Genomic DNA, 27,078 nt, shown 5'->3' with positions numbered 1-27,078 from the left:
GACGGAGACCCATGCGCAGATGTGAACCTAACCTGTACAAAAGAGCGTATCTGTTGTACATACATGTTACTCATCTGCCACTATGTCCCTTTCATAGTATATAGTATAGTGGGAATATATTCTGCTGTGCCTTTTTTTCATTTTATGTTGGTATGTAAAAAAATTCATGAATCATGGTGATCACAGTAAAGTACAGCACCCCCTGATTCTTCCCCATTCCCTTTCCATAACCTTTTTCTTCAGATTGGAACTCCCCCAATATAATAACCCCATGTTAGAATTTTGTCAGCCCAACAATAACCAAGCAGATGGATTTAATCATCGGGCACATAACATAAAAATGTAGGTGAAATTATGTGTCACAAAAAAACAGTCTCAGGGCTTGTTCACATCTGCGCCCACCCGGTCTCCGTTCTGCAGGTTTCCGTTTCCTGCACAAAACAGAGGTAGGAGACGGAAACCTGCAGGGCTCTTTCAAACCCACTCATTTGAATGGGCTTGAAAAGTCTCCGGCCGTGAGCGCCGGTGAGCGTTTTATGCTATCCGCTGCAAAAACGTTTTTTTTTTAAAATCGGACACAGAGTCGGACATGCAGTACTTTGTGTCCGGTTTAAAAAAAACGGTTTCGCGACGGAGAGCATAAAACGCTCACCGGCGCTCACGGCCGGTCTGCATGTAGAAGACGGAAAGCTGAGAACGGACTGCTGAACGCTAGTGTGAACCCAGCGTCAGGCTAAAGCCTCATGTGGAAATGCAGCAGAAAAAAACACTGCATTTTACAGTACCAGCAAAGTGAATAACATTCTGGCTAATCCTATCCACACATTGCACGGAAAAAAACACTGTGGATACGCTGCGTATACAAAAACACATGCATTTTTGAAAAATTCAGCATGCCAAATTTACCTGCAGAAATGCTTGCACTTTCTCTATAGATTAATAATGGAAGAAAATCTGCAAAGAGTCGCAATGAAAAACATTGTGGTGGAAAAAAGTTTTGTATTTCTTCTGTATTCCGCAAAGTGGGGCCTTAGCCTCAAAGTCACTTGGGTAAATTAAAGCATTCTGAAATTATTACCACACGAGTGACCTGTGTCAGTTTTGAAAAATGGTGTCTTGTTTTTAAGATGTTCTTAGGTCATGTACTTAAAGGATTAATAAAGCATGGAAAAGCGCTTTATAAATTCCGTCTTGAATGAGGTGTTGGAAATCAAACTTTTAACTGGATAGGGACAGATGCTTCAGTGAGGACTATTGGAAGGGGTGGCGAACTACTCTCCTAGTACTGGACTTGCCACCACTGCAATTGTCTGAATGGGAAACCCTCCTGAATGACCTGTTGTGTCCTCGCCAACGTCCTCCGTCCAGTGACACTGATAACTCCAGACCCAGCGTTCCTTAACCACCAAACTAACGATGTAGACATAGAAGTTACCTGAATCCCTCAGGCTAATTGTTAGCCATTGGACCTTCTTGGGGCACACTTTGTGATCCTTTGTTTTCTTTTTGGCCCCCTACTGGACCAATTTCCTTCTTTTTCCCTTTAACTCTAACTCTGCAACATTACTCAGTTATTTCCCTTGTCGCAGACATGCTTCTCCATTTCCCCTACTTTGGGCATTTACGGATCTAGCTCAGATGATCCTTCTGTCCTTATTGTTGCCTGTTTGTACGCCTTTGTGCCTTCCAATTTCCCCCCACATAGGTATACAGCGTACACTTAGTGTGATACACCATCAGAGATACTGTCTCATTCTCTTTTTAGCTTTCCTCTGGTGTCTGACTTGCCTTTTTTCTTGTTGTTGTTCTTTCGCCTCTCCCCCTTTAATTATCTTCCCTCGACCTTTCTCCTCAATATCCTTTTTCCTCCCTGTTGCTTTAACTCCATGTCTGCCTTTATCCTTTCTTCTTTTAATGTTAAGGAATTGAATATCCCTGAGATATGTTCCCAGGTTTTTTTCTAAACACAAAGACCAGGTTCTTTGTCTCTAAGAAATGCATTTTCATGAGGGTCATGTACTTCTACATAAGATGTGATACTGGACACCCTTGCTGACCCCAATGCCAAGTATCTTTTTATTTAAATGTGAGATCTACAACACCATTTAAATCCTTGCTAATGTTAAGCAAGTACTCTTCCTATTCTATATTCTGTCTGAGTTGCAATCATTCTGCCAGGGCAAACTGATTTTATGTGGGAATTTCAATGTGAATCTTAACCCTCTACTCGACTTCTCCTCAGGTAAGACTTGTCTGTCCTACAATAGACTCAATGCCCATAGGAAGAGGGTATGTTCCCTACAGCTGAGTGACTCCTGGCTTATTCTTCATCCAGATACAAAAGAGTTCACGTTCTTTAAAAATGTGTAGTTTGGGGAGTTCTTATCAAGCATGACTCTCGGAGAAAAAAAAGGCTGAAGCCAGCGCCAAACTCTGATCTCTCTTGTGCCCTTTGGGTATGCTTGACACCCAGTATAAACAATCCCTGCAGCAGGATACTCTCCACACACTTATTGCCACCCACCATTAATTACTTCAATTACTTGAGCATATGCACCAACGAATCTGTTATATTGGCTCCCACATGTTTTATGAATGGGGCATTAAAGCCTGACTCCTCCTTGCTTGAGTCGTGAAGGAGCATCAAAAGTCCTCCATCACTTTCATCAAAACTTACCTTGGTGTTCCTGTCCATTTCACTGAAAACATTGCTTCCACCTTTAGGGATTACTATCATACTTTATATGACCTTCCAACTGGATCAGTCCTTTACCAGCGAGGAAATTGTGTTGGCTATTTCCCTTCCAGCATCCTGTAAAAGGCCCAGCCCAGATGGCTTCTCTGCCCACTTTTACAAGGCCTACACCCCAATCTTGCCCCCTTCCTCTTCCTTTAATGTCGCTTACCCAGACAGTCCCTTCTCCCCTTCCTTTCTTCAAGCCCATATTGTCATGCTGCTTAAGGAGGGTACAGACCAGGAGCTGTGCCCTAGTTATCACCCCATCTCTGCAATACGGATGCCAAGCTCTTTGCGTACAGGCTCTTGGGGGACCTGGTCCACCCAGGTCAGGTTGACTTCATACCTCATACCTAATGAAGGTATAGTTAGATTAAGTATATATTTATTTATTTGCTCACTTATATAGCACCATCATATTCTGCAGCACTTTACAGACATTCACTCGCTGTTCCATATTGGGCTCACAATCTAAATTCCCTATCAGTATGTCTTTGGAGTGTGGGAGGAAACCAGAGAACCTGGCGGAAACCAGGAAAACTGTGTGTCACGATAATTTTAATAATAATTTAAATAATCAAAACGCCTCTCCCATTGTGGTAATGCATTTAGTACTCTTACTTAATTTTACTACAGTTAATGACAATTATTCTGAAGACTTGATATTTTTGTGCTTATAGGAACCTGGGTGAGTTAATTGATCGTTTTGTTGGAGATTTCAAGGCTCAGGGTCCACCAAAATCAACTTCTGAGGACGCAGGGGCTGTTCTTCCAAGTTGTGCTGACCTTTTTGTCTACTACAAGAAGTGTATGGTGCAGTGCTCACAGCTAAGCACTGGGGAACCAATGATTGCTCTCACCACTATATTCCAGAAGTACCTACGAGAATATGCATGGAAGATTCTGTCAGGTAACCTACCCAAGTAAGTTCATTGTAATAAACAAATATATTTAAATGACTAAACCTTTCTGCTTTTCTTAAGCTCTGAAGTATATTATGCTGCAGTAGATTATGTTGTGCTTCATCCATTTTCCGATTTAGAGTAATAATGCGTATTTGTTGTAAACCTCAGTCTGTGTTGAATTAACAGTAAAGCATCCTAGCATAACAAGCATTAACAATATAACAATGCCGTACATACCCAGAACATCTAAATTTGTGCCATACAGATGTTGTTTGTTACTTAAAGGGGATGTTTATTTTAACAAAAAAAAAAAAATATCCAGCAGTGTCACTCTGGTGGTCCACATCACTTCTCTTGCAGTGGTAATGTATCATACATGCACACTTTGCCACTGCAGCAAAGTTGTGACTCAAAATCTTAGCCCTCATGCACACAACAGAGTTTGCATCTGAATTGGGGCTGATTTTGCTGCACTTGATGCACTTACCTGAATTGGGGCTTCCCATCAATTCTGCTTCAATGAACACCAATGAATTCATATCTGTCCATTTAATTGCTAAATGGTTTACTTCTTTAGAGTGCAGAAGTACATGATATAAATAATAAACACTTCCAGTTTTTAGATCTTGCATCACAAAAAAGCAAACACATTATCGTTGATTTTGAGGTCCACTAGAAGCAAAGTATTGAGGATATGTTTGTATTAAAGCTAAATTTTGCAACATGGTGACCCGACTTGATCCGCCATTTAATTAAGCAGAGCTGGCATTTTCAATGTTCTTTAAACAAGAAGTAGTTGGAAGAATCTCTGTGCGTCACAGAGCGAAAACAATAGGTGTGAAATCAAGTATATCACCCCATTGCTTATCTGTTAGACTGTTATTCTGCCACTTGGTTCTGACACCCAGGGGGAATTTATTTTGTTTAGAACAGAGTAAACATTTGTTGAGGAAGGAGATGATCCTTTTGGTAATGTCCGTGTCCGACAGACAGTATATCAAGAACAACATGAGACTTGACCTATCATGTCCATAAGTGACTTCCATCTGTCCCAGACCGGGTATAAAAGCTGCAGTTTAGAACAATTCCGACAGGCTCCCAGAGCTCCAACATAGAAAAAAGAAACTTCCAATATAATCTACAATTAAGTTGCCTGTAGTACACAAGTCCTCCATCCGATCTCAACCTTAGGTCTTGTAGTTGGGCTGGGTACTGCTAAACCTCCATCATTTTTATTTTGCTGTAGGTATTCTAGTTTAAGCTTCCAAATGAACTAATGAACTAAACGCTGTTAAATTTGTAAAACTAACAAAGGGAAATCCATTCCAGTGTATTGTGACTAATATACATCAGCTATTGCATCAACACCATTTTTGCAAGTTTGCACCTGTCCACCACTGACTTCGGCAACTGGCACCAGGGAGAAGTTTTCACTTGGAAGTGTTGACAATAGATTGAGAGGGATATAAGTAGCGAGCCTTAAAGAGGTTTTCTAAACATACAACTTCTAAATACTTTGACAATAAGATCCATCTGCACTGTACCTTTGACCTCACCCTCCTCTTATGCACCCTCTAGTTCAAGATCACCACCCCAATAGCGCCATTACATTTTCGGCTTGCAATGGCCAAAAGGGACAGTCCTTACAATGAAGCATTTGACTGCTTACTAGTTAAACCTACATTTCCCAGGTTTACCTTGATCTGTGTGCTTCCTAACAGTCGTACTCTTCATTCCTCTTAGAATTATGTAGCCCTGATTTAATAACCAGCTATATGAAGTTATATACAAAATGAGCATGCTCATCCAGGTTGTATCCATTAACTTCAAAGGTAAAAAGTAATCCAGCCAGCATATGAGGGGTAAAACTTAGCTTTTAATTATATCATTCGTGTTGAAAAAAAACATCCAGATAGACATGATCATATAAAAATATGCCTGACACGTTTCGGAAAGAAACCTTAATCATAGCCTCATGTATCCATTGACAACAGTGCTCAAATAGTGGTAGGAAAGGGCATGCGGTTTCATCAGGGCTTTTTCCAGTGACACTATTGTCAGTTTTTTTCAATTGGTTTCAGTCATATTTTGCAACTTTCATTTTTATATGAAATATGATTTATTGAGAGGACTACTCCTTTAACTCATATTCCTGGATACAGGATTCTTACCTGTAGCTTGGTAAGTGTCAATGAGAGTGACAAGGGAGCCAACATCCACTGGAAGTAGGACAGGCTTGTCCCCGTTCACTAGAAGGCAAGAACCACCAACAAATGTTTTAATAATGGCCATAGATGAATCCAGTCAGGGTTATAAATCTACTGGCTACAAACGACTATTGTCAGCGTACATTGAAACTTTTGCTTCCAGTGCCCAGCACCAAAACCCTAATGTCCAGGGATGTTCTCAATAGACACATCAATGACTCTCTAGCTAAGGCAAAGAGGAGGGATGATGGGGCTCGTAGGCAATCTGTGCTGAATACAGGAGCAGCATATAGGACAGGAACTGTGGCCCAAATCCCATTATCTTCCACAGAGTGTACCAAGGCATTTCACAGTCTCAAGGAAAGCATGTCCCTGGATCCCTTGCCCACCTCTGATGATTGCAGATTCCGGAAATGTCTATATAAATTGATGGTGGTGAATTTGTTGGACATGAAGGCTTTTTGGTCTCCCTGCACCAACTCCATGATCACTGAAGTTTTGTTGCTCCACTGTTCAGTGATCTGTGGGGGACTTGGCACCCAGACCCCCCTCCCAATGAAAACGTATGACCTATCACGATAACACCTTAAAAGTTTGTGAAATGATAGGTACCCTTATCTAGTCAGAGGTATATAGAAGACTGCAGGAGCAGTAAAACCGGACAGATACTCTATTGAAAAATAACCCGTACTATTCTAACTTGAGAGACAGTCTTCTCACCTTCTGCTTAAGTGCTCTAAGTTACAGTGACAGTAGTGTTGATCGCTTAATATTTTCATTTGTCTCTTGCAGTAATATTGGCATATCACAAGTACAGGTTGTTAGAGACTGCAGACACAAAGCAGTAGTTTAGCAGCGGTGTGTTAGTCTCTTTACTAGCGGAGTCTGACTTGTGTGTCACCTTATTAATGTCTTTGCTCAGCTGGCTTGTAAATTCCTCACATATGTACAGCATGGTAAGGAAGTTGTCCTGTCGGCGCTGTTTCCTATCAATGAATTGCTGTTCTCGTGCACACATATGTCGTCTGTTGCTAAATGTAGTAGTAGTCATACAGTCCAATAAATCTTTATTCTGCTCTGGTAAAAGGAGGGGATGTAGGGATTATTGTGCTAGCTGGAAAGGTGTATGTTTCTTTTTTACTTGCAACAAGACACCAGCAGATTCCTTTCTACTGAGAAACTCTTAAAACTTATTTTCTTTCATTGGGACTGAAAAAGCCATACCTGGACTGTGCCGTCCTCAGCCTTCTTAACATCCGCTGCTTCCAAAACAAATATGTCCTGGACACGAGAGGAAGGAGGCTCTTCTGTCATCTGTGAAAATAAGACTTTTTGATTGTTAGGACATAAAAAGAATTGAATGTTTTGGCTCAGGACTTTATAGAGACTTTACATAACCTGTTATTGAAATAGCATTCAATAGTTTTTATGAAGTAAAAAAGTATACAAAATATTGTTGCAAGCAATGAACATTGTGATAAAAAAGTAAATTTACAATGACTACCGTTACAGGAGAAATGAAGAGAGACTCCAGGGAATGAGAGTGGGTTAGGGGGAGGAAAAGGGTATCCTGCGAGCCTCCTATGGACTTTTCAGCCACTCTTCATATTATCAGGACACATGGGGGGCGGGGTGTGTGTGGTGTGTAGATTTGCTATTGTTGTCTAATAGTGTGAACTTCGACTGGGCAGTATAAATACACACCACAATCAGGAAGTAGCTGATGCGGGATGATGCATATGGTTCATCTTTTTTGTTTACACATTTTATTGGCTTGTTTACTTTACTCTTCACTAACATTTTGCTCCAAATTTGGCACATACCAAGCCAAGCCCCCTTCCTTCCCCTTAATTTGGCGATACAAAAAATGCTCTTAAATACTTAATAAGGGTAAGTTTATACATAGTATTTCTTGAAGGGGGGATTTAAGCTGAATCTGCTTCACAAAATGTCTCCCAATTCTTCTATTCATTTCAATGGGATTTTTTCAGCTAGAGGCAAAAAAAAAGCATGACCTACTGTATCTTTAGGTGGATTCAACCTTGCAAATCTCATTGTAATGAATGGGATTAGTAAAAATAAACTCTTAATGGTCATTGGTCATCTTGGATCTCTTGCTGGAAGCTCACTATTGCCTTTTTTTGACTGTTGCCACCTTATCTCACTAGAACCACCAGCAGTAGTACTGGACTCACCATCACTAGTCTTCTCAAAGAAAAAGAAGGCTCTGAAGTTGCAAAGTTCACAACAGAAGAACTGTGCTTAATCTGCAGTATCCTGAGTACAGCCGAATACTGTCTGGCCACTACACAACAGGTACACATATTGAATACTGTATTATTTCTGGGATGGCCGTCATGGTGTCTACATAACTGAATACTACTTTGGTAGAGTTGAAGTGTCTGTAGTGGGTGCAGACCATCCACATGTGATTTATGTGATTATTCCTAATTGTTAGGCTATACCTGTACTTGCTATTCCTTCAGATGGAAAGTACAGGTGTAGCCCACCACAATCACAAGCAGGTAGGCCTTTGTTATTTCTTCAAGACCACCAAATGACTTAATTATCCCTTTGTGTCCATTCTAGAAATAGCGACTAGTTTCTTATTTAGCACAGCATAGCCATGGCTATGATTACAGAGACAACATCAGGGCTATTTTCCCTATAAACTGGGGCTCTTATGACAGCATCAATAAGGCTGGATTCACACTAAGGATGGAGAAAACTCCAGAGGAGCACATTTCACAGATCCCTCATACATTACATTGAAACCATTAAAAAGTTGTAAAAATATTACATGACCTATATTTTGACTGTTTGTTTTATTATCGGTTATGTGAATAGTTCCCATTCACATACAGTGAAATTACTGCTGCCGCATGACAGCCTTTAAAAAAAAACTGCTGTCTCATATACAAACTCAGTGTACAGCACCATGCTGGTTATGCAGTGATGATGATACTGTAGTGCTTACCCAAGCGCCACAGCCCCTTCAATCAGTTGGTCAGCAAGGATGCCAAGCATTGGACACCTACTGATTTGATACTGATGACCTATTGTACAGATGATAACATCACCAATGTCTGCACACTGGGATAAAAACGTGACACTTTATTTATTTATATTTCAGACTGTAATAAAGTAAATAAAATATCTCTGACACCTGTAAATCTGAAAGTGTGGCAAATTCTGTGTTCTGAGGTTTGCTATGGTATATAACTTGTCCTACCTTTAGAGGGCATGTAAGTTCTCTTTGAAGCAAGCTGGAACTTATAATAACCAAGTACACGCTCTAAGGGTGAAAACCCACAAGATTCCTTATGAAAACAATTTGTGAATAATCTTAGTAGTATAAGGATTATAATAAACAAATGCAAATACATATACATCAATTTACAATGAATCAATATACGCACAAAGAGCTTTCAACATGACTCAAATAACAAATACTAAAGGTCCGATTTTTTTTTTTTTTTTTTTTTTTTTTTTAATAATTCGGACCGTTCAGATATCATGTCTGTAGATGCAGTATTCACAAGTCTCTCTATTCAGGACCATATGAGCCCAATTACCTCCCCTAGTTGGATTACTGACCTTCCCAATTTCAGAAAAGGGTGAAGACACCTGTTTCCTCCATGAATTTCCACAAAAAGTGCAACAAGTCTTATCAAAAAATCTTTTTATAATACTGATTTTTTTTTTTTTTTTAATTTATATGTATTTTTTTTTCTTTATAGCTTGAAGAGAAGCTGAAAGAAAAAGTAGATGTGACACTCACAGAAAGAATAAATCTAACTGGAGAGATGGATACTTTCAGCACGTAAGCTTGCCTTGTTTTCATTCTGTATTGTATGCTAATGAATGTGCGGTTGCTTACATGCAAATTGTATCTTTAATTTTGTACATGATATTGATTAGATAATCTCAACATATCAAGGTTACACCCCCCTTCCCCCTACAATATGAAGTTTAAGCCCTGTTCTCGTTATTATAAGAGTACTGCCATGGGTTTATTTACTTAGTAAGAGAAAGCACTTATGTAAATGATTTATGTACTTCTATTGGTTCTTTGCTATTGGACAGTCTCTTAGAAAAATGAATCTACTTGTGGTATAGTTTTTTAATTTCAAAGAAGCTAATTTTTTTTTTCTTGTGCTCGTAGAGTAATATCCAACAGTATTCAGCTCCTTGTGCAAGACCTAGATTCTGCTTGTGATCCAGCACTAACTGCCATGAGCAAGGTATGTATGTGGAGCTAATTTGCTCTTCATTTTATGCAAAGATTTGTGTTCTAATGCTTTAGATAAGGTGAAGCACTTGGGCATTATGTGGAACTAAAGTGGTTGTGAATTTAACAGTGGGCTGTAGAGAGCTCTGTTCGTATACTTTGCTTCCAGTTCATACACTATGCTGTGAGTATAAGTAACTTGAAAATGGACAACACCACTCTAACAACTGAGGTCCTACGATACAACTCTGCATTTTATCCTAGATCTGTTAGTTATATACCTTTACTAGATTGCTCTACAGCAGCAGTCCCCAACCTTTGTTTTTTGGGGGTTTTTTGCACAAATTTTTCCGTGGTCCAGCAGGAAACTGGAGGTTAGTTCTGGTTAGAGGTAGGATTTGGGTTTCAGTTGCACCCCACTTGTAATATTGCCCACCTCAATGGGTAATAGCCCCCTTACATAAGTAATGCTATTATTTGTGTAGGTGCACTATTACTGTAATAATGCTCACAGATAAGTTTCCTCCCCATATAAGTTATGCTATTACTTGTGATGGGCGCTATTACAGTAATAGTGGCCTAATAGCACCCCCCCACAGGTACTAGTCCCTCTTCCTTAGGCATTAGCCCCCCCCCCCCAATTAAGTAACGCTATTACATGTGGGCACACTATTACTGTAATAGTGCCTCCTGCTCTCCGTAGACTATAACATGGAGGAAAGCAGTCTAATACGTAAAAAATGAAACCTATTTCTTTAATAAGATATATTAAAGGGATCCTATCACTCAGACACAATTTTTCTGGCTACCACATCGGAATAGCCTTAAAGGCTATTCTTCTCCTACCTTTCGTCGTCTTCTCCGTGCCGCCGTTTGCCTACAATCCTGGTTCTTGTCGGTATGCAAATGAGCTCTCTCGCAGCACTGGGGGCGCTCAGACCACTGGGGGCGTCCCCAATGCTGCGAAAGATCTCTCTCCAGCACTGCCTCCTCTTCTTCAGCAGCATCATCTTCAGTCTCTTCTTCCAGCGGTGGCTTGTAACTTCTAGGCCTCGGTCCTTGAGCAGAGCAGACTGCGCATGCCCAGAGGCCGCGAGAAAATGGCCGCTTACAATACAGTGCAAGCGGCCATTTTCTCATGGCCTGTGGGCATGCGCAGTCTGCTCTGCCCAATGTCCCAGTGCTGTTAAAGAGCTCATTTGCATACCTACAAGTACCGGGATTGTATGTGAACGACTGCGCGGAGAAGACGACGCAAGGTAGGAGACGAATTCAATTCACTGACGGGTATTCTACTCAAAATATTTTGTATATACAGCTGAGGGAGTAGAAATAAAACATAACTTTTATGTTTTATTTTATTAAAATTGTGCCCATTATAGCATAAAATATTCCAATAGGGAAATTCACTAACCAGTAAAGAGATTAGGTAGATATGGCTTCTATCTCTTTGATAAAGTGAAACTCTCCCCTTTATCTTTCCAATTGGCAGGAAAAAATAGATAAGTATAGGTAAGGTAGGTAGGAGACGAATAGCCTTTATTAAGGCTATTCCGACGTGTTGGCTATAAAAAATTAGTGTGTGAATGATAGCATCCCTTTAAACCATTTCTTATATTTAAATGTACTATTCATTTAGGAAGAGGGGAAGAACTCTTTTTAATTTAGCTAGCAATATAAATTTATGAATGTATATGCACTGAACTTTTTTTTATTCTTTACATTCTTTCTAAATGCAAACTTGGGCAACTTTCTAAATAGTCTATATTAAAAAAAAAAACAAAAAAAAACAAAAAAAAAAACATTTTCTTGCTGTAGTCTGTGTAACTCCTTGACAAGGGCAGATTCTAGGTTACCTGCTGCCTGAGGCAAAAATAACGTGGAACTAACACTTCCTAATATATCCTTTTTAAATTTTGCACCTTTAACTTATTTATTTTCAGGTCAGTGACCTCCAAAGTGATGTTTGCAAGCTCAGTATCCCTCCCTGTGGGCAATTTAAAGGGATTCTACCACTAAAGCAACATTTTTTCTAAATACCACGTCGGAATAACCTTGAGAAAGGCTATTCGTCTCCAACTTTAGACGTGGTCTCTGCGGCGCCGTTCCTTAGAAATACCGGTTTTAACTAAATAACTAGAGCCAATGATAAACTGCCTTTAATACATTAGCATAAAAGCTGATCCAGTGTAGGGAATTAATTCCAGGCGGTTTTTCATTACTGTTGGAGTGGTAACAAAAAATCATGTCAGTAATGAGAAATAGGCTGGAATAGTTTTGGCCCCAGAACTTCTAGCAGTGTAAGGCTGGGTTCACACTGAGTTTTTTGGGCCAGATTTTGACGTGGAATCTGTGTTAGAATCTAGCTCCAAAAAACGCCTCCCATTGACTTCAATGGTAGCCGTTCACTTGTTTTTTCTGTTAGCGATTTTGTGCTGCTTATGGAAAAAAAGAGGCGACCTGCCCCTTTCTTGCCACGAATTCCGCAGCAGAATTCACTGCAGCGTCCGCGGTACAAAAACTCCCTCCCGACTAGGCCCATTCATTTGGGCCTAATCCGGAATGGAATGCCGTAACTGGATGCCGGTGCACTGCATCGGCATCCAGTCGTGGATAGACGTTTTTGGAGCAGATTCTGAGGCGGCCTCCACCTCAAAATCTGGTCGAAAATCCCCATGTGAACCCAGCCATAATTACTTTCAAAACCCTGCCGTACATTGACAGACTATTTCATATTACTACTCCCAATATATGAGCTTGCTTTTGAGATAACTAGTCCCTATTATCAGTCCTGGCAGGCACCTGTGTGAAAGCAAATAACAATCAGCAGGTAGCAACTGCAGATGCTGACTTTTTGTATTATTATATATGTTGGATGGGAGCAGCTGAAAACTACCTGGAATGTGCCCAAGCTAAACACAAGAGGGGGGGATAATTTAAGGCCTGATGAGAAAATTTATTCTGACAGGGGCAAACCAGCCACAGCGGAGTTCAGTTTTCCCTTAATGGATTTTCATGCTGCTGCTTCTCTAACACTAGAACTATGATAAACTAAAATCTCAGTTCGCAGCTATTTTCCAACCACTTTGTATCGTAAAATATGGAAAAATGTTTTGGGATTATGAAAATGGGAAAGGAAAGTGACATAAATAGCTTTGTTGTACTCATAGACACTACAAATGATCCCTTTGTGCTGCAGAGACCTGAAATTATTTACTGGAATGGTTATATTGTGTCATCAAACCTTGTAAACTGCTGTTTCACTTACATGTATATTTAACATATATATTTTGGAAAAGGAAACTAAATACAGAGATCTGTGCAGTCTCTATGTTGGAATACAGCCCTATTAGAGAGGGTGGTTTAGCAGGCAATTGGAAGCAAATGCTTTTACAAATGTTCATCCAGTCTAATAGTGGCCACATTCACCGAGTGTTTGCCCATTCATCGAGTAATCTTCTCATTTCAGCAGTACATAAAAATAAAAAAATCATCATTAGTATTGCATGTATAGTAAGAGCTATACTGTTTCTGCAGAGTACATGCCAAGAAAACGATAGCGTTAGCACATTGCTCCTTCTGCAGGTCTTCTGCATTGGCATAGAATGAATTCTAATAGATTTTTCTTTCTTTTTTTTTTTCCTTTTTTTTTTTTGAACAAGCACTGGGTGGTTACAAAACGTTTGTGTATAGTCCCACCTTTATACACAGGTCCGTCGCATACCTGTGACAAGGACCTGCTATTACTTACTGTGAAATAATGGAGCTCTGTGCGGTCTCTATCTACCAAAATAAGTCCTACCTTTACTCACAGTAGATTAAAGGGATTCTATCATTAAAATATGATTTTTTTTTTCTCCCTCCTTCTTCTCCCTCCCTCCTTCTCCTACCTTTAGATGTCTTCTCTGTGCCGCCGTTCGGCACAAATCCTGGTTTTCTTCAGTATGCAAATGAGTTCACTTGCAGCACTGGGGGCGATCCCCAGCACTCAAACAGCACTGGGCGTCCCCAGTGCTGCAAGACAAATCTCCAGCGACACCTCTATCTTTGCCTGGAACGGCCTCTCTCCGTGTCTTCTTCCGGCTCTGGGTTCAAACTTCTACACATGCGTAGTCGGCTCTGTGCGAGGCATGACGGCAGAGCCGACTGCGTATGCCTAGAAGTTTGAAGCAGAAGAAGTTACGGGCAGAAGCTAGTTAACATCTATGGAAAGTGTCACTATATTAGACCAGTCTGAATAACCCCTCCCTGCAGACACAGGACGCTTCCTTTGTATTATTAGTGCATGTTCTCAAGGAGGAATTTGGCACTAAATTAGAGGCAGATTCTACTTAAAGATTAGTTCGAAAGTCTGCCTGAAACCAGCCTCCATTCATTTGATGGTGGATGCTGATTTTTCCTCTAGCAAATTTTTTCAGCTACCAGAAAAATAAGCGCCATGCTCAATTTTTAGGCAGATTATATCTGATGACTCCCATTGAAGTGAAAGGGAGGCAAAAAATACCACCTAGCAGATGCAGATTTTGACGCAGAATTTGTTCAAGTAGAAAAAAAATTCTGCTTCAAATTCTTGATGCTGAATTTTCATCTAGGACTATTACTGCCATGTGAACATACCCTAATGGTATGTTCACATGGAGGAATTTAGCACTGAATTCTGCGTCACTCACCTCCAAATTCCGCTTGCAGCCTCCATTGATTTCAAAGGAAGTCAGATGCTGAGTTTTTTGCTCTAGTCAAGTTTTTTCCAGTGGAAAAATAAGCGTAATGTTCAATCCTCAGGCAGATTCCACCTAATAACTCACATTGAAGTGAAAGGGGGTTGGAAATACTGCCTAGCAGTTGCAGAATTTGATGTGGATTTTGAGGTGATATTTGACAAAACGAAAATTCAGATTCTTATTCCTGAAGCATAAATTTCAACTAGGAAAATTTCCTCCATGTGAGTAGCCCTAGGGTGCAGTGATATTGCTGGTACAGAGACTGGGCCCACATCATCACTTGCAGGTGCCAACTGTATTAAACAACCGACCCATAACTCTTCTGCTTTCAGGAACTAAAGGGTGCAGCATCTGAGTGGTTAAAGGGAATGGCTCTCCCTCATAACCCATTGTTACCCTGTGACACAGTAGCAGAAAGACATGCAGTTTCCATCACAGCCAGGCTCCCAACAATAGCCTCCAGACTACCATGGGCCCTAGAATATATGAATCCCCCACCAGGATAGAGTTTTTAGGGCTTTTTATTTTTTAGTAGGGCTATAAATTTGCTGAATGAGCTTGCACAGTAGTGTTGAGCCTCATCCAGTTCCCCGGGGTTCCCATACACTGTTCACCTGAGATTCTACCAAAACCCAGGTGAGTATAGCATCAGGCTAGCTCAATATGCCGGGAGTAGGCACACTCTATCCTGCCCCTGTTCTTATGGGAAGACTTAAAAGTAAAGCTGTTTTTTTTTCTTTTTTTTTTTTTAAAGGTGGGAATTTAGCATAGAGGATAGGCTGTCATTTACTGATAGACACCAGTGGATGATCCTAACTGTTAAAGAATGAAGTTATACTTAATCTTTTCTCACAAAAGTCTATATCAATCAGCTTGGTTCCTCCAGCTCTATAACATAATGGCTACAGATTCGACGGTACTATCATGATGACACATTCCATTTATGTGCCAAACTGGGCTATGTCTTTATGGGGTTAAACTGTATGTTAGACGACATCAGTGTATCACTAGGGAAGTCCTTCACTTGATTAGTCCCTCTTTTCCTATATAACATTAAGATGTTAATCTGTAATGTCCTAAAGTTTACTTTGTATATTTTCTGATTTGTTGTTGTTTTTGTTATATTTTGTTGTACAGATGCAGTGGCAGAATGTGGAACATGTTGGTGATCAAAGCCCCTATGTTACTTCAATTATCCTTCATGTGAAGCAGAATGTCCCCATTATTCGAGATAACTTGGCATCAACCCGAAAGTACTTCACCCAGTTCTGTATCAAGTTTGCAAAGTAAGTGACTAATTGTTTGATTCACTGGATGAATATAAACCTTTATTTACAACGTCCAAGTAATTTTCTTTCTAGCAGAATTACTAGAAACTATTTCTTTGTGGTTTTTAGGGTTTTATTGCCATAGAGGGAAGTCTGTAGTTACTGTAAGTTTGAGGCCAGCCTTTTAGAACTCAACATCAATGGATAAAATAAATGGATCAAGAACTGTGCCAAGAATACCCGTTCGGTATTTTAAATATATGTAAATGGTTTCTTTGCTAGAAGTTTTTATACAAATTAAGGGTTTTAGTTTTTCTCCATTTGTTTATGTTGATGCAATTTGATTTTCCTGGCAGTGTGCTTTAGAATAATATTGAAAAGTATTATGTTGCTGGTTTACTTGTAAGACTGACCAAGAAAAATGGTTTAACCACTGCTGACTTAGGCGGTCTTGTTCTCCACATAGGTTACCCAATAGCCTACATTTTGGTTACATTGGCAGCCAATGTTCTGTTGATGACATTTGCAGGTGCTTCATTCTTTCAGTTTTCGGGTGTGGGGTGATAAGTAATATACTACTTTCTGCCACTAGTCACCACTAGGGGAAATGTAGCATCTTACTGCATACTGTTTTATTATTGTGTTCAGTGTATAGACAGGAAGCTTATAAGCCCTCCAATGCCACTACCCCATGAGACATGACAGTGTTGGTTGAAGGCGGGCAGGGTTTTATCAATCACCTCTGTTTATACAACAGTTTTTGCGAAGTATCAGAAAAACAAATTCTTGGCAGATATCAAAGAATCTTAGAACTTGGGAGCTACTTAAATTATAACATCATCGTAAGGCATTAGTGCAGCATCATTACCTCTGTATCCCAATATCCCAGTAATCCCAGTGCTTGAGCAACATCCCCAGCTGTATGCTCCTGTTGTGTCCTTTACAGCAGGGGTAGGGAATGTACGGCTCTCCAGCTGTTGTAAAACTACAACTCCCAGCATGCAGACTTGCTCTGCTGCTCTTGGAACTCCCATAGAAGTGAATGGAGCATGTTGGGAGTTGTAGTTTCACAGCTGCTGGAGAGCTAAAGGTTCCCTACCCCTGCTTTACAGGAACATGTGACTTCTGCATTTTTCATCAATATACTGTAAGCCCAAGCAATCGCAGATCACACCATTCAACATTTTTTAATCTGTTTTTACTTTCCATAAGTACTGTATATTGTTGTGACCATCACTGCACTTGTAGACCATTTTGTTATCAAATACAAGTATGTGGTTACATTTTACTAGGTAGGCCCTGTTCACAGTTTCATAAACTACACTCGGTATATGCTATTGATGCAGACTCTGTTTCTATGGGGGCACCTTTCGATTGGCATACTGTATGTACCAAAAGAATGTACTCTTGGCACACTTTTTTTTTTTTTTTTTTTGTTTGGTGTGTCATTGTCAACTATACTGTTCCTAATAAAATACAATATGTGTGGTATGTCTTTTTTTTTTTTTTTTTTCTCCAGTTATCGAGCATATGCCTATAAAGTGATCTTCGTTGCAGCTTTCTGTCAAGGCTATGAGTCAGGAAATCCAGAGCCTTAATTGTAGAGATGTCTTTATCTTTCTGTATATTCATTCTTCCTTGCATCCCTGAGTGTTTGTATTGATATTTGCTAGTCTAGCTTTATCCCCCTTTTGTTTTCTGTCCTCTCGCAGGCTGATTGCTGTTTTTGGCTAGGCTTATAGGTACCCTTCAAGGCTTATTTAGACACCTGGTTTGTACAGCCTTTCCAGCAGTATGGGCAAGCTTCACATTTCCTTTAGTTATTTATGTTTTGTCCCAAGACCAAGTTCTTATAATTAAGCTGTTCTCCTTGAATCTTTTATAGTGTTTATTTTATTTAAAGTGCTCCATTCTTTTGTGTATACGCAGGACGGTGTTTACGAATTACAACTAAACAAGGCCATAGTCTATTTATATTTGCTCTAAAGTTTTTATTTTTCATTATTTCCTATACAACAGAATTTATAACCTACTATAACATTTAGTCTATTGGTTACACATCATATGCATAATTACTGTAATTCATAGATTCCCACATTTTACCTATGAGTAATGTCTGGAATTCCAGAAAAAGAGGCTGCACAAGTGACTGTTACAAGTGAGATACGCGTGTGACAATAAAAATAGAGTCTCTAATACCAGGGAGCGTTGATCTGCTAAAAATTGTTTATTGTTTTATCATTATTCCACTATTTCTTGTGTAGGGCTCCTCCTGAAAAACCTCCTTAGGCACAGGATGCTTTTGTAGCAGGTTAATCACCATTGGCTAACCCACTTTGATGTACAGTAGCAGTGTAGTGGATGGGATTTGGACACAACACTACAGAAAAAACTTCCAGCACAGAGTGTCATGCGTTGCAGGTTTTGAACCTGTAGTATGTCAGTTATCGCTAAGCGTTAGGTTGCAGTTTCAACCTTTGGGGCAGGGAAGGTGGCTAAGAAAGGAGAGAATATTGACATGTAAATCACGTGAACAAGAGGCTGAACCACCCCCTTAGCCTGGCAGAAGAAGAAAACTCAAAGAATGCTAAGAGGCTGATCTTCCCCATAGCCTGGCTGAACAGAGCTCACGTTCGTGTCACATGACATATATTACGAGTATTCAGTAGTCAGAGGCCTAACTAGGGAAACCTACTAGGTGCCGTGGGTTTTAGCACAATGAACTATGGACTTTGTGGTAGAAGGTCAGAACAGGAACAAGTAGATTGATAGAAATACAAAACAACTCCCAGAATACAATTAGATCACCGTGAAAGGTATTTAGGGGCACATATTTACCTATTATTAGCAGACCTTTTTTTTAAAAAGAAAAAAGAAAAAATCATTTTATGCCCAGAAAGCCTCTTTAGTGATTTTTCTTTTTTGCGTAGTCTCTTCCAGTTTTTAAGTAACTTGGTATTGCTGTTAAATAAATCTCTGCTCACACAAGCTTTCTTGTTTGTTTTCAATGGGAGCCATAACAATGTGCCAGATCCAGTCACTGATGGACCCATATGATAAGATAGTGGTATCTGTCACTTTCTGCCAAGATGTTTGTAGCATTGATGGGAAAATAGATGGAATCTTTAACTGAGGTTATAAATGGAGACAAAGGTGTGAACAGAGCCTTAGTTTTTTGTTTTTGTTTTCTTTTTATAAAAAATCACTAAGACTTCTTCCACTTACGTTTTTTTGCACTCCTCTCTTTTTGCACCTAAAGTCATGGAATAGCTATAGTTGATAAACCACATGGCCTTTATCGAACTCTGAGCAAAATGACCTGTTCACTGCACTTTGAAGACATTTTTGAGATAATCCAAAAATAGAAGAAAACTGGGCACTCACCATTAGAAGAATGTGATAAAAATTCCAATCTTTATTTCAAAAATCCATATTAACAATACATACTGGAGGAGGCACGCCCGAGGAGGAAGAGCTTGAAAAAGTGCTATCTGAACGAAACAGCTGTCGCTCTTCCTCCTCAGGCCTCCTCCCGTATGTATTTTTAACATGGATTTTTGAAATAAAGATTGGAATTTTTATCACATTCTTCTAATGGTGAGTGCCCAGTTTTCTTCTATTTTTGGATTGCATATGGACTTTTTTTGCTTGCTGTGAGCACCACCAGTGGATTGTATGGCGTTCACCCCTTATCCTCCATAGAACAGCTTGCATGCACTATAAGTAAGAGTAGTGCCACCTTACTCTTCATATTTTTGAGATAATGTACGGTTATGAAGATCCAATACTAAATTTCTCTTAAGTTTTGTATTATAATTCACATGCAATTTACTCATGGTATCATAATGATAGGTGTAATTTCTTGCTATTGCCGTAGGTGTAGATAGCTGATTATCTTTTATTTCTCCTGTGATGTCTCTTGTCTGCGTTTTCTCTATGAGAGGCCTTAGAAGGTTCCTGTGATGAGTAAAAAGGATAATATGCTGTGGTTATTATCTGCAGTAGAAATACGGAGTACATATTTACAGTTTGTGACAAAATTATGTTGCGGTTACCCTCAGATTGGGGCTTCATTGGGGTGAATCAACACAGAGATGTTTAAGGGGGAAAAAAACCTATAAATTTTCTACTAAACAGCACATGTCCATCCTCTGAGATCTAGTAAACCTGATTCTAATAAACTATTGAATTCTGTTGTTTTGCAGCTCCTTCATTCCAAAGTTTATCAACCACCTTTTTAAATGCAAGCCTATTAGTATGGTTGGAGCTGAACAGGTATGTAGAGTTTCTTTCTATGTTTGGATTTTTATTACATTTGCATTGTTTTCCTGTTTATTCAACAGGAATGGGCAGTCACATTTCACATGATATTAAGGCTGATTAAATAAAGTATGTTCAGCCCTGACATCCTTTCCTCAATAGGATTGTTGTAGTGGGTTTTGGCTACTACAGGATTCCAGTTTTAGTCCTAATGATCTGTGATGGATAATGGTAGTCTGTGGCATTTCCTACATTGTACTCATGGTTGTAATAAAAAGACACAGAGTAAATAGAGAGTCCAAAAGTCTCCAAGCATCCGTGTGAATGAAGCACTAGTGCACTTGCGTGACTGGCACTCCGTTCACTTCTGTGGGGTTGCTGGAAATGTAGTGTAGTGAATGGAGAGACTGTCACGCAAGCACGTTGTCACTTCATTCCCATGGAGGAAGATCCCTCCATTGTCCTGATTGCTAAGGGTCCCAACAGTCTGCTCCTCAGCAATATGACACTTATTCTCTATCATGTAGGTAGAGTTCTGGACTACCCACAGGCTATATACGTCCAGGTGGTCCAATCTTAACTCTGCAAAGACATACCCCTACGCCTGTGCAGTGTAAGGGTATGTTCACACACAGTTTTTTGGAGAGGAAAAAATCCGCTTCAGGACTTAGGAAATGGGTTTTTTTTACACAGGTTTTTACATGAGGCATTTTTTTGGAGCTTTTTGAGGTGTTTTTTTTTTTTTTTTTGCTCCAGCACTGTGTATGGATCTCTTTGAAAAACTCTAGCGGTTTTTGAAACGTTTTTTGAAAACACTGCGCCAAGAAAACAGCACCTCCCAGCTTTGGTTGAAATAAACGCAAAAATATCTGCAACAAAAAAAGCTGCGTTTCCGCAACATGGGGTTTTAGTCCTAAAAAGTCAAAAATGTGTCGTCTCCGTATTGAATGTCAACCTCTATGAAGTACCCGGACTCACCATCAGAGTCCCAAGAACTGTGACTAGAATCCATTGTGGCTGGTAGCCCTCAGTAACCCCAGCAGGGTATATTTTACTTAATTTTTTAGAACATTTTATATGGTGATGTGAGCATGTGTCACAGGAAACTATTTGAAGAGGTTTCATTGTACATTGTTGTCCAAAAATATTGGCACCCCTGCAATTCTGTCAGATAATACTTATTTTCTTCCAGAAAATGATTGCAATCACAAATTCTTTGGTATTATTATCTTCATTTAATTTGTCTTCAATGGAAAACCACAAAAAGAATTGTCAAAAAGCCAAATTGGATATAATTCCACAGCAAACATAAAAAAGGGGGTGGACAAAAGTATTGGCACTGTTTGAAAAAATCATGTGATGCTTCTCTAATTTGTGTAATTAACAACACCTGTTACTTACCTGAGGCACCTAACAGGTGGTGGCAATAACTAAATCACTTTTGCAGCCAGTTGAAATGGATTAAAGTTGACTCAACCTATGTCCTGTATCCTTGTGTGTACCACGTTGAGCATGGAGAAAAGAAAGACCAAAGAACTGTCTGAGGACTTGAAAAGCAAAATTGTGAGGAAGCATGAGCAATCACAAGGCTACAATTCCTCTCCAAAGACCTGAATGTTCCTGTGTCTACCGTGCACAGTGTCATCAAGAAGTTTAAAGCCCATGGCACTGTGGCTAACCTCCCTAGATGTGGACGGAAAAGAAAAATTGATGAGAGATTTCAACGCAAGATTGTGCGGATGGTGGATAACGAACCTTGACTAACATCCAAACAAGTTCAAGCTGCCCTGCAGTCTGAGGGTACAACAGTGTCAACCCGTACTATCCATCGGCGTCTGAATGAAAAGGGACTGTATGGTAGGATACCCAGGAAGACCCCACTTCTTACCCAGAGACATAAAAAAAAAGCCAGCATGGAGTTTGCCAAAACTTACCCGAGAAAGCCAAAAACGTTTTGGAAGAATGTTCTCTGGTCAGATGAGACAAAAGTAGAGCTTTTTGGGAAAAGGCATCAACATAGAGTTTACAGGAAAAAAAGAGGCCTTCAAAGAAAAGAACACGGTCCCTACAGTCAAACATGGCGGAGGTTCCCTGATGTTTTGGGGTTGCTTTGCTGCCTCTGGCACTGGACTGCTTGACCGTGTGCATGGCATTATGAAGCCTGAAGACTACCAACAAATTTTGCAGCATAATGTAGGGCCCAGTGTGAGAAAGCTGGGTCTCCCTCAGAGGTCATGGGTCTTCCAGCAGGACAATGACCCAAAACACACTTCAAAAAGCACTAGAAAATGGTTTGAGAGAAAGCACTGGAGACTTCTAAAGTGGCCAGCAATGAGTCCAGACCTGAATCCCATAGAACACCTGTGGAAAGATCTCAAAAGTTTGGAGAAGGCCCCCTTCAAATCTCAGGGACCTGGAGCAGTTTGCCAAAGAAGAATGGTCTAAAATTCCAGCAGAGCATTGTAAGAAACTCATTGATGGTTACCGGAAGCGGTTGTTCGCAGTTATTTTGTCTAAAGGTTGTGCTACCAAGTATTAGGCTGAGGGTGCCAATACTTTTGTCTGGCCCATTTTTGGAGTTTTGTGTAAAATGATCAATGATTTGACTTTTTTTTTTTTCATTCTCTTTTGTGTTTTTTCATTGCAAGCAAAATAAATGAAGATATTAATACCAAAGAGTTTGTGCTTGCAATCATTTTCTGGAAGAAACTGAGTATTATCTGACAGAATTGCGGGGGTGCCAATACTTGTGGCCAACACTGTATATACAGTACATTGCATTGTAAAACAGCTGATTTTTTTTCCCGTATGCATTGCTTAGTACTGAGAAAGTTAATGGGGGTTAGCTGTGATTAAAAAATTACAGAAGGGGGGGCTATAAAATAAATATGCATTTATAGTTTCCTGCATACTGCCCTCCATACTTGCACAGGGCTGGCTGTCAACTCTGCTGCTCTGTCTGTATACAGACTGACTGTTGCATTGGCATCAAAGGGACTCCTGCAGTATAATCCCCTTTAATGCTGGCCATAGAAAGGAGTCAGAACATTGCAGCACGTCCATGCAGACCCCTGTCCACCTGCAAAAATGCCTACAGTGGACACATGAACATCAGAATTTGGACCAAGACAACTTTTGTATATGGAGCCACAACAGAAAAGCAGACCTTTATTAAATAAATGAAACCATTAAGTACTATGCATATTGTCAGAGCTGTTTATTTTAATATGCATTAGGAAGTATTTTGAATCATGTTATGCTGAAAATCAAACTTTTTAAGCAAAACCACATTGCCATCACTTTTTATGCCATCAATCATCGTACGGTCTTAAACCTGGACTATTATTTGATTGCTTTTTAATTTTTGCATACAAGTGGCCAATTGCATGTCATTCAAAAGCTTTGGAACAAGCTGCATATACTAATCCACGTTTCCTGCCCTGGCAGCTCTATTTATACTTTATTTAGCTTTCTTTTTTTGCGCTGTAGGCTTGTGCCAGGCAAACACAAACACTTTACAAAATTCAGCAAAGAGCATAAAAACACTAATAAATTACTTAGCCAGTCAGAAGTCTCCTGACCTTTATAATGCTGAACTGCAGGGTATGTCATGTTGACACAGCCTGACTGAAAGTTATAAATTCATTTGATGTATATCTTCCTTAGAGAGGAGTTAAAGCAAATGTTTTGTACTGTTTGGAAGCTTACACCACTCAGAATGCTAAATGTCACTTTTTTTTATTTGTAATTGTTTTATTTCCTGTTGCTTATATAGTTCCAACATATTCTGCTGTGCTGTACAGAAGTCTTTGTCTTCGTCTCCAGAGTGGCTTACATACTAATCTCCTTCTCTCCTCATTTACTCTTGGCTTACATACACAGCTTTGTTTTTTATATTTGTCCTATATATTTTATTTGATATTTTTATTGAATATCCTTATTTTAATTTTGAACCAGTGGGCCCACTCGACAGAATTATAAATAATTTAATTTTTTTTCCTTTAAAGGGATTCTACTATTAAAATAGAATTTTTTGTCGGTTACACGTAGGAATAGCCTTAGGAAAGGCTATTCTTCTTCTGCCTTTAGATGTCTTCTCCGCCCCGCTGTTCCGTAGAAATCCCGTTTTTTGTTGGTATGCAAATAAGTTCTTTCGCAGCACTGGGGGCGGGCCCCAGCGCTCAAACAGCCCTGGGGGCGTCCCCAATGCTGCGAGAGAACTCTTCAGTGCCGTTTCCATCTTCTGCAGGATCGGCCTCTTCACGCGTCTTCTTCCGGCGCTGGAGGTCAAACTTCTAGGCCTTGGGCAGAGCCGACTGCGCATGCCCACAGAGCACAAGAAAATGGCCGCTTACTTACTGTAGAATCCCTTTAAGTGCAACATCCCTTTGAAACAATTATGGTTTTATTTTTAAAATGAATTAATAATCCTTAAAGTTTACTCTTTGTAGTACTATGTCAGTGACTTGGTCACTGATGTGACCTTCTACCAAGTGAAGGATAAATCAAAACTGTAGGGAAAATTCAAAGAAAAAAAACACAAATGTTTTTGTGTTTAATTGTCATGTATAGACTTAAAGGGAATTTGTCATCAGAAAAGGCCAATTCTAACAGATTTCTGCCCTGTGGCATTCTGTTAGGTCAGTGGTGGGTGCCTGTTCTCCCAAACTGACGTAATAGTACATTATGAAGATGGTGCCTGCTCAGGAACTGAGCTTGGGCCTTCGGGAGAGGATGTCAGCTGAGGATGTCTCCTTGTGTTTGCTCAATCAAATGTTGTTTGAAATGTTAGATACTCTTTAACCATTTCCTGAGCGACAGTACCTTTGTTGTGATGGTAATGATTGAAAACTATCATTAATACAGTTTAATGTATTATATGCCCCTTAATTAATTTTTACGGGTGCAATTTTCAAAATGGGGTCTTCCTAGGGATTCCACATTACTGGCACCTTAGGGACTTGGCATGCATGAGATGGTGTCCAAAAATCAAACTTCTAAGGGGGCGTTCACAGTTGTGCTGCTGTCCGCCCACTGTGATCAAACCACGCTTAAAGTGCCCACGAGTGTATAATCTAGCATCAGCCACTGTGATTAAATATGTTGCATTTTAAAACTGCCTTTAAGTGTGCACTGTCTAAATATTAGTACATTTGGCCCACTGTGTATGGTAGATTTATTTTCAAGGGAGCTTTTCATATTCTGAAAAGTCATTGTTATGTATTTTGTTGAACGTTTAATGGAAAGCAGCTGTTGAGAATTAGCTATCCCTGGGTCCGCTCTGCCCTTTTAGATGAATGTCTCCCTCTTATGAAAAGAATTATTTTATGTAACGGGCGTACCCTGTACATTAGTAAATTGATGTAAATGCACTTCCCTTAAATATAAAGGCACATCAAACAAATGTTCATACATGGAACCAAAGCAGTCTTGGAAAACGTGAGTCTTGAGACAGCATGCTGACTAGTTCTTTATTAATCTGTTTCTTACGTTATAAACCCCTTTTTCAAATCCGCACAGAACATAAAACTAGGGTGGTCCAGATTTTTTTTTTTGTACAAGTTAACAACTCTTTTCATGAAGTACCTAAATATGTTAGACACCTTACAGAAGGAACAATCCCTAAATATGTTATATTGGTCATGAAATATACCATTCCAGCGGATGCAAGAATGAAGGTGCTGCTGTGCTTGACAAAGTGTCACAACCACTGACATTGACATAACATGGCACCCCTATTGTCTTGGCTACAGTACCGTAGAAGCCAACATACACTTTTGAAAGTAGTTTATGTCATTTATAAAAGTTGCCTTGCTGCAGAATACCTGAGGAAATGCAGTTTTTATGTTGCAAGACTATATTCTCCAGTTGTGTTAAATTTTTAACGGTTGGTTACAAGTTTTATCAGTATTATAGCTTCATGTGTATGTACTGTACACACTTTAATGCAAGTCTCACTTATTTGCAGCTTCTTCTTGATACTCACTCTCTGAAAACCGTCCTCCTTGACCTACCATCCATTGGTTCTCAAGTAGTACGGAAAGCTCCAGCAAGTTACACAAAAATTGTGGTCAAAGGCATGACAAGGGCTGAAATGATCCTGAAGGTGAGTTGCTTACTAAGCCTTATGTTCATGTTATTGAACAGACTTTGTCATCCTTGTGTTTGATTGGATGTGGCTAATGCTTGTAGCTAGAAATATTTGGGTGGTAATCCCTGTCTTTCAGATATACAATTGAGTTTGACTTTGAACAGGATGAATGAAATCTAAGGCCCGATACATATGACTGTAGTTTTAATCCATATGCTATCTGTTGTTTGTAGATTTATAATAATAGATCGCAAATAGCTCCATATATCTTTCCCTCATTGCAGGGGGTGGTGCAGACAGAAATGGTAGGGGTCCGAGTGACAGGAGCATTGCTCCAGAGACCTGAAGCTCTGCCCCCAATGCACCAACTACCTCATTTGCATAACACTTCAAAGCTTTTTTTTTTTCTCTATTTCTACCAAAGTGATATAAATAGCAAAAGTATGTTGTTTATCATACTAATGGTCTCTGTACCATGGAGATAACCAATGAATATGCTGCAAGACATGCTAGAAGAAAGTAAAGTTTTTAGTCATTATCCGTATATACTGTAGATTTAGACAAAGCCAGCCGTACGCGTAAAAGAAATGTCAGCTGCATGCTTGCTTTTTCCCGAATTTGCATGTGCGGAGAGGAGAATAAGGGCTTATCTTCCATA

At 39.6% G+C, this 27,078-nt stretch overlaps 1 protein-coding gene across 1 annotated transcript in view; it reads left to right on the top strand.

Annotated features, from left to right (window-relative positions):
- VPS53 (VPS53 subunit of GARP complex) overlaps positions 1 to 27,078 on the top strand; it is a 108,136-nt gene that overhangs the window by 65,833 nt on the left and 15,225 nt on the right. The window contains exons 14-20 of the mRNA XM_075264882.1: positions 3,418 to 3,660; positions 8,018 to 8,165; positions 9,590 to 9,672; positions 10,015 to 10,093; positions 15,939 to 16,087; positions 20,275 to 20,344; positions 26,298 to 26,435. Coding sequence (XP_075120983.1) covers positions 3,418 to 3,660; positions 8,018 to 8,165; positions 9,590 to 9,672; positions 10,015 to 10,093; positions 15,939 to 16,087; positions 20,275 to 20,344; positions 26,298 to 26,435 — 910 coding nt within the window. The remainder of the gene's footprint in view (positions 1 to 3,417; positions 3,661 to 8,017; positions 8,166 to 9,589; positions 9,673 to 10,014; positions 10,094 to 15,938; positions 16,088 to 20,274; positions 20,345 to 26,297; positions 26,436 to 27,078) is intronic.

The sequence above is a fragment of the Leptodactylus fuscus genome, chromosome 2, assembly GCF_031893055.1.
Source record: "Leptodactylus fuscus isolate aLepFus1 chromosome 2, aLepFus1.hap2, whole genome shotgun sequence".
NCBI classification, from domain to species: Eukaryota; Metazoa; Chordata; class Amphibia; order Anura; family Leptodactylidae; genus Leptodactylus; species Leptodactylus fuscus.
This window is presented reverse-complemented; position numbering and strand designations above follow the sequence as displayed.